General features: G+C 39.5%; 1 protein-coding gene across 1 annotated transcript in view; it reads left to right on the plus strand.

Moving 5' to 3' along the window:
- Svep1 (sushi, von Willebrand factor type A, EGF and pentraxin domain containing 1) overlaps positions 1-12,335 on the plus strand; it is a 165,084-nt gene extending 152,749 nt beyond the window's left edge. Inside the window, exons 46-49 of the mRNA XM_013023225.1 lie at positions 3,349-3,444; positions 5,631-5,726; positions 8,877-8,970; positions 11,965-12,335. Coding sequence (XP_012878679.1) covers positions 3,349-3,444; positions 5,631-5,726; positions 8,877-8,970; positions 11,965-11,986 — 308 coding nt within the window. The 3' untranslated portion in view covers positions 11,987-12,335. The remainder of the gene's footprint in view (positions 1-3,348; positions 3,445-5,630; positions 5,727-8,876; positions 8,971-11,964) is intronic.
- Positions 12,336-13,075: the final 740 nt, after the last annotated feature.

Consider the following 13,075-nt stretch of genomic DNA (forward strand, 5'->3'; position numbering starts at 1 on the left):
TTATTTCTTAGTGATACTGTGGGGAAATGTACATGGGAATTCAATATGACAGACAATTACTATGCATGCTGCTTCATTTTTCCTTTAAATTCCCTCTTAGTAGTTGTGTCAAATGGAAAAAAGAAGCCAGGCACCAGCGGCTCTGGCCTCTAATCTTAGCTACTCAGGAAGATGAGATCTGAGGATCCCAGTTCAAAGCCAGCCCAGGCCAGGAAGTCTACAAGACACTTACCTCTGATTAGCCATCAAAAAGCCACAAGTAGAGATGTGGCTCAAGTGGGACAGCACTAGCCTTGAGCATAAATGCTCTAGGACAGCACCAAGGTCCTGAGTTCAAGCCATAGTACTGACACACAAAAATAAAAAGGGAAAAAGAAACAAGCTATCCAAGTGTCATTTTTCATTTGTTCTACAAATATTTTCTGAGAGAACTATGCTAGTGACCCCATGGAGCTGGGATTCATGCTGCAACCCCGGGGTAGCCCAGGTTTACGGCAACAACTTCTTAAATTCACACATGTGGTCACAGATAGTTGCCATGGAGTGTAATAGGAGATCTGTTGATGCGAGTGTACATGTAGTAGAAGGCTGAGTTTGTAGGTGCTGGGGAATGAGGAAGCGGAAAGCCATGACTGTTTGCCTGGGAATTGGGAGGTGTGTCAGGAATGGTTCCCAGACAAGAGGCGTTTGAACTAGGTCTTGAAGACTGAAATGGAAGCTAACCTAGAATGGATTAGAGCAAAGAGTATAGTATTCAAGCAGGGGAAACCATAGCATCTGTAACAATACCAACTCATGGAAGGCATGGCATCTTGGAAAATTATGAGTCTTTAGGTAAGCTAGATCTGCGATTTCTTCTAGAAAGTACCAAAATTAAAAATGTCAGTGACCATAACTTTTTTCACAACAGTCAAGTCATGGAACCAGCCTAATTGGCTGTTGACAAATAAATGGGTGAAGCATGTGTGTGTGTGTGTGTGTGTGTGTGTGCGCGCGCGCGCGTGCAGGTGCGTGCATGTGTACACATGGAAACTCTGTTGTGTACACCAACAGCAGCATTGACAACCCTGGAGGACAAACATTGCTTGTGATCTCCGATACATTGAATGTAAAAATAGTCAAACTTAGATGTAAGTTGCTAGAGGGATAAGTGGGAAGCAAAATAGGGAGATGGTAGCCAAAGGCTATAAACTTTTAATTATGCAAGATGAATAAATTCTGGCAATCTATTGAACAGCATTCTGGCCCTACTGTAAAAGTTTGCTCAGGGCTGGGAAGGTGGCTCAGTGGTAGAGCACTTGCCTTGCATGCTCAAGGCCCTGGGTTCGATTCCTCAGCACCACATAAGCAAAAAGAAAAAAAAGCCGGAAGTGGCGCTGTGGCTCAAGTGGTAGAGCGCTAGCTTTGAGCTGAAGAGCTGAGGGACAGTGCCCAGGCCCAGAGTTCAGGCCTCATGACCGGACCCAAAAAAAAAAAAAAAGTTTGCTCAAACAATAGACTAAGTATTCTCATAAGAATAAAAGAGCTTATCTCCAATAAACCACCAGAAATGGCTCTGTGGCTCAAGTGGTAGAGCACTAGCCTTGAGTTGAAGATCTGAGGGACAGCCTCGAGGCACAGAGTTTAAGCCCCACAACTGACAAAAAAAGAATAAAAGAGAGAAAGAGAGGAGACAATAGGAAAGAAGGAAGGAAGGAGAAGGGGGGATGAGGGAAGGAAATGGTAACTATGTGTTTAGCTTGGTGTGATGATTATTTCACAGTATGCATATAGGAAAACATCAAGTTACAAATGCTTCATAGCTTGATCCATACTCCAATCCTTTTGCTCTTAGTTGTTTTTAAATATAGTTTCATGCTTTTGCCATGGTTAGCCTTAATCTGCAATCCTTCTACCTGCCTTCCAGGTAGCTAGAATTATAGGCATGCACTATACCCAGGAAGTTGTAAATCTTAAACATATATACAATTTTATCTTTCTGTTATAACCTCAATAAAGCAGGAGGAAGTTGCAATGGTAATATCCAATAACAAACTATTCTTCTCCATATATTGAAATTTCCTCTTAAGACTTGATATTGTACCCCCCAACAACAAATCCTCAAAGAAACAACTGCCCAATAAATAAGTAGGCTAAAGACTTACAGAGAAACTTCTCTGAAGAGGAAATAAGAATGGCCAATAGACACATGAAGAAATGCTCAACCTCTCTAGCCATAAAAGAAATGCAAATCAAAACAACATTGAGATTCCACCTCACCCCAGTTAAAATGGCTATAATCAAAAACTCTAATAACAACAGATGCTGGAGGGGATATGGCCAGAAGGGACCCCTACTACACTGTTGGTGGGAGTATAAATTTGTTCAACCACTTTGGAAAGCAGTATGGAGGTTCCTCAAAAGATTCCACATAGAGCTCCCCTATGACCCAGCAATCCCACTTTTGGGCATTTACCCAAATGATTACAAACAAGACCATACTAAAACTACCAGCACAACTATGTTTATTGCAGCATTATTTACCATAGCTAAGATATGGAACCAACCCAGATGCCCCTCAGTAGATGAGTGGATCAAGAAAATGTGAGATATAGATATATAGATATACATATATGAATTCTATGCCTCCATAAGAAAGAATGACATTGCCCCATTTGTTAGGAAATGGAAAGACTTGGAAAAATTATATTAAGTGAAGTAAGCCAGGCCCAAAGAAACATAGGTCCCATGGTTTCCCTTATTTGCGATAACTAGTATATGTCTGGGACAAGTAGAAAAGGACATATGACCAGATAAGATGAAGTTAAGGGAAATGAAACACAAGATAGGGACAAGTGGTTTTTTTCTTTCTTGCTATTGCTTCTCACGTATTTATAATGTACCATGTGATTTTTTGTTGCTTTGTATGTTCCTCACAAGGGTATAACCCCTGTTTTCACTGTTGGTGTAATTTGGGGAGGAGAAGTGAAAAAACAAAATGTTTAAATAGGGATACAAGTTGACCTGTTGTAACGATGAGATGTACAAGACACTATGTTGAAAAACTTTACAATTGATGTGGGGTGAGTGAGGGGGAGTGTAGTTGTGGAGGTGGGAGGGAAGGGATGCTAGGAGAAAAACAAAGGAGGAGGCAACAATGCTTGATAAGAAATGTACTCACTACCTTGCTCATATAACTATAACCCCTCTCTATAGTATTTTCACAATAAAAGACTTATTTTAAAAAAAGACTTGATATTGTTTCTGCTCTTTAAGGACATACTATGAATTATAAATGGGCAGTCCAGATTTCTACCACAGTCCTTTCAGAATTCCCTAGAATCATGAGTCACCCTATTCTCTTTCTAGCGGTCTGCCGTTTCCCGTGTCAGAATGGAGGTGTCTGTCAACGTCCAAATGCGTGCTCCTGCCCAGATGGCTGGATGGGGCGTCTCTGTGAAGAGCGTGAGTCTGTCCTTAAGTTTAACTTTGAATTCTGAACAATTCTATGAAAGTCACCGAGTTGGAAAAATTCCTAGGAACTATCTTCTGTTGGAAGGAATCCATTGGCTTAAATCCTTACAGCAGACCAGAATATCCAAGGCTGATCTGAAAATGTCGAGGCTTCAGGGTATTTAGAATATACATGAACATATGTGGTATGAATATACAGTTGTCAAGAGTTATCTAGTGTCATTGCCATGTGCCTCCTGGTTTCCTTGGGAAGGAGTCTATGGTGGAGTCTCACAACCCTCTCTTCCTTTACCTCCTCAGATCTACAATACACTATACCTGTCATCACCATCGTTAGTATAAGTACACAGTGTTGTATAACACTGTACTTTGCACATAGTATTAGCAGGCCTCTGTCACCTTTTGTCAGGGACACCGCTAATTAAGAAAAGAAGAAGTTGGAAGTGCTTGGTAAATGAATATATAATTTTTATCCTTATAGAAATATGTTCAGAACTTATCAGGGGAAAGTACACTAGCAGTTTAAATGTTTCCGAATGCCTAAACTATACTGTGCTTCAATATCTTGGGATGAAAGGATCAACTATATTTCCTGTTTTCATTAGGAATAATGTGTGATGAGTCATTGATGTGATGCCATTGGTCTATGCAAGTTATTTTTTGCCTAAAATCAGACTCTAAAACTTAATAAATATGAAAGCTGAGTGCTGGTGGCTCACACCCAGCCTCTCTAGAGGCTGAGATCGGAGGATCACAATTCAAAGTCAGCCTGGGAAGAAGAGTCTATGAGACTCTTCTCTCCAATTAATCTTAAAATGCCAGATGTAGAGCTGTGGCTCAAGTGGTAGAACACCAGCCTTGAGTTAAAAAAGCTAGGCCCTGAGTCCAAGTCCCAAAACCGCACTTCATAAATATGATCTTTTCAACTATTCTATAAAGAAGTTGAATGATGGAAGGCTGTTAACTTCTCACCAAAGCAAATATTTTTAAGTGATTAAGAAAGATGAAAAGGGGGCTGGGAAGGTGGCTCAGTGGTAGAGCGCTTGCCTTGCATTCATGAGGCCCTGGGTTCGATTCCTCAGCACCACATAAGCAGAAAAAGCCAGAAGTGGCTCTGTGGCACAAGTGGTAGAGTACTAGCCTTGAGCTGAAGAGCTGGAGGACAGTGCCCAGGCCCAGAGTTCAGGCTCCACGACCGACAAAAGAAAGAAAGAGAGAAAGAGAGAAAGAGAGGGAGGGAGGGAGGAAGGAAGGAAGGAAAAGGAAAAGGAAGGAAGGAAGAGAAAGATGGAAAAAAATCACATTTTTTTCCTTTCTACGTCTTCATCATTCTTTTCTACTAAGGTCTGTCAGGACAAACCAAGAACACAAAGACTCAGGGAATATTCCCCTAGGAATACAGGCCTTTCCTTATTAGCTCACTGAGCATGACTTCCTAGACTTTAATTTGTACACAAATTAAAGATGCTGTTCAACCATAGATCCTGCTTCAGCAGCACTGGGTTCAGGCCTAAGAATCTGCATTTCTAGCCAACTCTTAGGTGAAGTCAATATTGTTGGTTAAAGGACCATACTTGGAAGAGTAAGACAACAATGTCCCCATCTTTTAAACAACCTCTTCTAGGAAGAGGAATGTCAGCTGGGGAGGGTGTGGAGGAGGTCTGATTCAATCCCCACGAAGCCTCAGTTTCTAGGAAATGAGAGCAAGTTATTGCATTACAACCAAAATGTTATGAACGGTAAGCTATAAGATAGCCCATCTGATTCCCATTCTCACTTTTAGTCCAAGAGTCCCAAGGCAGCCACACCCTCTCAGAGCATCTTATATAATTTGTAATGGAAATTTGAAAAGAGAGGAAATGGGAGATCATTCTGATTTGTTTTGTGAAGAGTCAAAGCAAAGCACTTAGCAGGCATTGATTATAGTGTGTTCCCACTGAAAGGGTTCATTTGGCATTAGAGAAATTACATCTGGCTATGGATGCAGATTTACTTCTCCTGTTGTGCTTTTCCCGTGATGCTGATTAATAAGCAGAGCACATACTGGAAGATTCTTTACTGGGTCATGCAAGGTTTCGCTCCTGGATAACAAACTGTTCTGTGAATACTTGAATATCTCTGAGCATGTGCATCTTGATCAAATCCTTTCCAGTACCTTTTTATTTTTCTTGTTTTAGCAATATGCATTCTTCCCTGTTTGAATGGTGGTCGCTGCGTGGCACCTTACCAGTGTGACTGCCCATCTGGATGGACTGGGTCCCGCTGTCATACAGGTAGGTTTCCTCTTAGAGTTTATTTTATTTTATTGGTATCCTATGCAAAGCCCAAATTAAGCTACCCATGAATGTCACTAAGTAAAAACATCCTAGAGACTCAATTTGGAGACTTTGGGAACTCTTAAAGCAATCTTATCCAGTGTTCACTTGTAACAATCAACTTTGATATTTATGCATACTTCTCAGGTATCCAAACTTCCAAACTTGACACACTTCCCTCCCCCCACCCCCGCCCCCGCCCCTGCAAACTATCAGGCCCATTTTCAAGCACCTTATCATTGCAGGTACAGGTGACACTCTTCCAGATAACAAGTCTTTCTTGACTTTCCCCCTCCATTGTTTTTTTTTTCTTTTTAGTGGTTGTAGGGCTTGAACTCAAAGGCCTGGGCACTGTCCCTAAGCTCTTTCTCTCAAGGCCTAGCATTCTACCATTTTGATGCACAGTTCCACTTCTGGTTTTCAGCTGGTTAATTGGAGATAAGAGTCTCACGGGCTTTCCTGCCTGGTCTGGCTTTGAACCGTGATCCTCAGATCTCAGCTTCCTGAGTAATGTGAGCCACCAGTGCCCTTCCCTTCTCACTTCTTCATCTGAGATCACCAATATCTTTATCATTCCTTCCTGCATAGGATCGCTCACCCTATGCTAACCTTGTCTAGTAAAAGACTTCCGGATGATGGTTAGATGGCTTTTATGCTTCCATTGCCAGGCTGAACATCACTGTATTGCATTGATGCATATCTTTGAGAACCAGTGTGGTTGTCTAGTGTCTCTAATTCTAACCTGAATTCTTGTGTTGTATAGACTGGTGTCCACACACTGTATAGACTGTATTGACTGGCTTCCACACAGCTAAAGCACAGCCCAGTTCCTATCTTACCATCAGTCTTTGACACTGCAGTGGTGGCTTCTCCCACTGCATCTGAGCAACCTCTTCTCTCCCACATCTCACAGCTTTGCTCCTGGTCTCCTTCCTCTACCCATTTTAGCTTTATCCACCTCCACATTCCTGCCTGAGTTTCTTCTTATTGTCAAACTTGTTCTCTATCACAGTAGCCTACTTTCTGATATTTTATATCTGTGGTGTTACACAATTAAAAGCAGGCAGTTTATAGTGCCATTGATCAAATTTATTTGTATTCTCTTAGCTTCTTGGTTCTCTAACCACAGTGAGCTCCTTAATGACAAGGAGCCATAGTAATCTTCCTTTTGTTAAGTCCTACATCAAGACCTCAGTGCATTTTCCTGCTTACATGTCCTGAGTACTGTGTACACAAATGGATATAAAACAAAAGCTCTTTCTCTCCAGAATTCTAATTCAGAAAAGGGGAAGGAATGCAGAATGGCCTATCAATACATAACTAGGATATGTTAAAAACTGAGGTAAATTGAATTTTGTGGAAGAGCTATGAGAGCAGTGAAGATGGGTACACTAAGCAACTATCAGTGTTCAGAAAAGGATTCATAGGCTTAGAATCTGAGGGGAACAAGAGGAGTCACACCAGGATATACACATGTGAAGTTCAACACACTGGATTGTGCCTTGTGGGTATTGGAAGCACAAAAGTAGTTTAAGCAAGAAAATCATGTAATCAGATTTCCTTTCAGGAAATCTGGCCTCAGTATACAAAGTGGTGGGAAGCAAGACCTAGAGAACTTAGTTGAAAGTCATAAGGGCAGAATTGGCAAGAAGTAATGAAGTCTGGATAAAAAAAAAAAAATTTTTTTAAAGAACCAATAGAACCAATGTTACTTTGTCATAGATTTGTTGTGGGGGTAAAAGTCTTTCAAAGTCAAAAATCCCTGTTTCCTGCTTGAAACCAGGAAGGTGGTACCATCTACTGAGCTACAGAAGCCAGTTTGGGGGTAAGGAAGTAAGGATGAACATGCGGTGTTTGCTAGATATGAGGAACATTCAAGGGCAGTGGTATGACAGGAAGTTACCTGATGGTCTAAGTTCCCAGAAGATATAGCTAAGTTGAAGATAGAGAAATATGAGTCATCAATGAAAAAGTCAGGGAGGAGAAAATGAGCCTATGCAAAAAGCATATGGCATGAGTAAGCCCAGAACAGTATACTGGAGCGCCATGATCATAAGGAAAGAGATGTTAACTTTCTAGACAAAGAAGTAAATGTAATGAGTTGATTAGTACAGTGAGGGCTACAAAGTCAGTGTGTTCCTGAGATACAGTCATGCTGTATCCTGAGATACAGCAAAGCAGAAATCACAGGGAGTTGGAGTTGAATTGTTGAATTTTATGTTTGCTAGGTCTGACCCTGTTTGTTTCATCCTCTTTTTTTTAGATTGCAAATGAGTATGATCTTCCAGGTTGATTTTACTCCCTACTTACCAAGAGTGTCCCTCCAAGAGACAGACTGATATTTCACTTCTCCTTTCTTTTCCTCATCACTCTATTTATCTCCTGCCTGATACTTGCAAACATTGGCCATATTTTGCGAATGAACAGTTATAGAAATGACATTTATTTCTATCTCATCAAAGATGAGTTTTTCATCTAGAAAAGGCTCTTTTCAGTGCTATCATGAGACAGAAATAGTTTGAATTTCCAACTTTCCTGAGCAGGAATTGTATTTTCTCCCTATAAGGAGTTCTCCTTTCTCTTTGATGTGCTGAGCTTGCTGATATTAGGACATCATCAAATCTAAGCATCCTCAGGTTTTTAACAAATAAATTCAAGACTAGACTTGTGAGAAAGAGGTCTTTGTCATAAATTTTGGGTTGTTTGCTCAGAGTTTCATCTGTAGCTACTTTGGACTCATTTTAGGTTTAGTATTATTCCAGTAAAAGCCATGTAGTGCACAAAGGGCTTGAATCATCTGTTATTTTAGACAATCCTCCGTGAAATTAATTTATTATCATCAGAGTTGGTATCTGGCATAATCATATAATCAATCATAGAGTTGAGTGCTTGCTCCATCCAGAGAGTCACAACTTAACTAAGTATATGAAAAATTTATAGTTCAAAACAGTGACATGTTGTGTAAATTGAGGTGGAGGGGGAGTATGTGAGGAATAGTGGTGGAGCTGACCAAGAAATAGAGGAAGATTTTTCCCACAAGCCTCTATAGACATCTTTAGAATTTATAAATACCAATTAAATAAACACATGAATTTTTCTTCATCCCAGCTACTTGCCAGTCTCCGTGCTTAAATGGTGGAAAATGTGTGCGACCCAACCGTTGCCATTGTCTTTCGGCTTGGACAGGACACGACTGCTCCAGGTAAAGGCTACTCCAAAAGAAATTAATGTCTATCTATAATATAAAGGTTGAAACTCAAGCCATCTTGAAGGTATCTCTAGTTTGAGTGTAAGCATTTTGTATCCCCAAATACACTATCATCAAAGCTAGAAAACAATGTTAATTCAAGCATTGGGCTCACTTCAGTAGCACATGAGAGAAATTAATGTGATCGTTTTTCAAAAAATATGAATTTGTGAAACATTCCATTCCATGTATTTTATTGTATAGTTTTTGTTTTCAAGGTTTTTTATTAGATAAGTTCTCTGTAGCCCAGTTATGCCTCAAACTTGTGATTCCCTGTGTCATCATCACAAGTGCTGATCCAAATTTTATTACAATTAAAATGAAAGGAAGAGAGAGAGAGACAAAGGAAGAGAAAAAGAAAGAAGAAAGAAAATAAATAAAGAAGATACAGAGAGAGAGGAAGGGAAGGAAGGAGGGAGGGAGGGAAGAAAGGAAGGAAGGAAGGAAGAGAGGGAGGGAGGAAATGAAAGGAAAGGAAAGGAAAAGGAAGGGAAAGGAAAGGAAGGGAAGAAGGAAAGGGAAGGATAAGAAAGAAAGGAAAGAAAGAAAGAGAAAGAAAGAGAAGGAAGGAAGGGAGGAAGGAAGGTAGATGGGAGTGAGGAAGGAAGTTAAGTAAACAAATTTTCAATAGAAATTGCAAGGATATAAAATAAATAATAGCTTATAAAAATTGCCTATTAGATGTTTAAGCTCTTGAGTACAATAAAAATAGTATTGAAATTGGCAAGAAATGTTTATTTCTCAAACCAAATATTTTGATCCTGTATTTTTAGTTTTATATGTTCACCATTTCATTGACTTACAAGAAAATTTATGATAACCTATGTTCTATTAATTGGTTTCTCATTTCTGATTAGAGTTGAGAAAAGGCTATCATCAAAATAAGCCCATGGAAAAATAGTTTTAAAATTGCACCTGTTTAAAGCTCAGGAAATACCAGTCATAGCTTGCTATTTCATGGGTAAAATCATTTCAATATTCAGACACTGTCCTTACAAATGTTACAGTGTTAGAATATTATCTATCCAGTTTAAGACTTTCAATATGCATACTGCATTACATCCTGTAGATTTGTAGTTCATGCATTTACCCCCTATGTTATTGGAAAACTAAAAGCAAATGGGCATTGTCAGATTCATTTTTAAACAGGAAATTCAGCTAGATGAAGTCAATGTTTATTCTCCCATTTGCTGGTGAATCATTTTCACTGGAATGTCAATGTCAACTTGCGAAGAAATAACATCTATTAAAGGAAAATCATAATAGAAAATTTGCCTTTGCCAATGAATTTTTCTTGTATCATCTCAAGTATACCTTATCTTTGAAGAAAAATTTCAAATCTGCACTCTCAAGAGAACTTTGGAGAACAAATGCAAGATCTCCCAAGATAAAGACCATGGTTTTAATGGAGAGTAGATACAGTTGAAACACAATAAGAAAACAAGAGCTGAAAGAAGGAGGAGGAGGAGGAAAGAGGAACTTAGAAAAGAACATAAAGCATTTATTACTTTCATATAACTTTACATTTTATATGGTGCAGATAAAGAAAAGGAAAAATAGGGCTTGCATGATTCCCTATGTAGTCACACTCTCCTACCATGGAGTAAGAGTAGTTATGAGCATCTATGAATATAAGTCCAACACGCCCTGGAATTTTATTCAAAAGCTTGAGATGAAAAGTCAAGAAAATTTATGGCAACTGACACTGAAAGCTGTATTGCACACTTAATGAAAAGCTAACTAGCCTCCAACTGGATCAGACAGGCTCCTTCTGTTTATTCTGTAATCCATTTTTCTAGGAGACCTAGGTCATTTAAGATGGTCATCCTAAAATTCTAACAGTTTAGAAAAAAAAAGAATTAACACTGTAGAGGGATTTGCATGCAATCCCAAAACAGAGAAATCTCTGAATAGAAAGAACATCAGAAGGAGCAGAATTAAGGATTCAAGAACCACCCAAGCCTCACTACCTAAAACTTCATCTCTCAAGGGTTGATTCATCTTTTCTGTCTCTCTAGCTCTGTGTGTGTGTGTGTGTGTATGTGTGTATGTCTTCTCTTGCTCCTTTCTCTCTTGTAGTTTTCTCTGCTGGTTAGTTCACATAGAACAGAACTGATCATAACTTATACATTTTATATAGCATCATACAATATCCAGAGACATTCATATACTGCCCTAGTTTGCAAATCCAGAAGAAGAATTGATCCAGCTTGATTTCAGGGCCCAACATGTAAGGGCAAGTTGTGGTGCTAACTTGAGCTATGTTGTACCCAGGATAATTTTGGCAAGGCACTGGTAAAGGCCAGATGAGGCTGGTAGTCGTTGTTTTCTTTCTCTCCTACAATACTAAGTATATTAAGGACTATAGAATCAGTAGATATGCAGCCACCAAACTAGATAATAAATGCTTGCTGACAGTGGAGCTATTTCCTGCTGGGAGTGACAGGAGACAGCATGATGTCTTGCAACCTCCATCAAGTCCCTTAACCTGAAACCTCTTCTGATAAAGAAGACAAACCTGATCTTGTTCAATCTTAGTTCAGGCTTAAGAAAGAAGTCGTGTTCCCTCTGATCTCTTCCAAAAATCGATCCTAAACAGACATTATTACCAAAAGTCATAGCTTACCAGTGCTCTAAGAGATGTTTAGACTCAGGAAGTCCAAATACTTCCGTTTCCAGATGAGAAGTTTGTCACACAGGAAGCTAATGACAGAAGGGAGGCTAAAATGTAGGCCTGCGGCTCCTCAGATCTTCCCATAAGTTAGCCCTTATTCTCCAGGCCCCTTCATTTTGCAAGAGAATGACACCCCTCCCCCATCCCTACAAACACCATCACAATGCTCACATCTGAGATTTTTCAATTCTGCTTCAGCACCCCCAAAAGTTCTTGCCTCCTCAGCTCAGTCTTTTGAATCTGGTTTGTTTTGTTTTGTTTTATTTTCCCTGCAGGAAAAGAAGGACTGGGTTTTAATCACCATACTCCCAAAGCAGGATCATCTCTTCCTGACAGCTCTTTGAGCCACCTGGAACTTATACCAAGGAAGTCCAACATGGTGCTGGGGCTTGTTTTGTTTAGTAAACATGTTATTTGAGGTTGGCTTTTTAAATTTTGTGATATATTTTGTTATTCCTCATGACATCTTTCTTACATGTTTCAATGTTTAAATGTGCCTGTTTTATCTATATAAAAATTATATGAAATAGATGCTACTCCATCCTCACGAAATGTACATACTCTGCTGTCTATTGGGAAATTTTCTGGAACACATTTTTATTCAGTTACTTAAGATGGTTTTTCCATTAAAATATATTTTGCTACTAAATAACATTTGGCTGGGTAGTGCCATTTTCTGAGGTGGCCAGGGCACAATTAAGAGGATTTAAGGTTTTCCTTCTACACTTCTGGCATATTCCATGATTACATGTAGTATACCAAGCATTTATAATAGAAGAGACTCCCATTGTCTTTACAATATGTGACTCAATAAAGGTTTCCTTTAAACATAGAGTAACATGGAAACTACTACCAAGAGAAACTGCTAGATAATTTTGAGCTATTTGTAGAAGGATTTGCTGATTTGCAGAAGGTCAAATTAAGGAATTGTTTCCATCAACTATTAAAGCAATCAGTGTATTTTTACAGTCTATTGGTATACTTTATCGTTTCCTTCAGGTAAGAGACAGATATGTACAGTATCTCAAATACCAGCCATTTCACATCAGTCGCCTGCATTAGCAACCCACATAGCAACGGCAATATTGCTTTCTTTGAGAGGATCACAGCTAATTCTCTCCCAACTGACCTTCAGGCAATGCAACAACCTCAAACCTTTTCCCCTCTAACTCTAAACAGCCGTTCAAGGCCACAGTAAACAGCAAAGAAACCAGGTAACATATGTGATCGTGGGTTCTTATGTTTTGTGAACCAAGCCACGCCACTTTAAAAAGCCACCCAGAGACACAGACTGTTTGAGGGTCTACGACATCATCTCCACTCCCACCCACCAACCCACCCCAGTCTCCAGAGGAGATCTCTTTCCATCCACTTCTCAAAACACCA

Source organism: Dipodomys ordii, unplaced genomic scaffold, assembly GCF_000151885.1.
Source record: "Dipodomys ordii isolate 6190 unplaced genomic scaffold, Dord_2.0 Scaffold67, whole genome shotgun sequence".
NCBI classification, from domain to species: Eukaryota; Metazoa; Chordata; class Mammalia; order Rodentia; family Heteromyidae; genus Dipodomys; species Dipodomys ordii.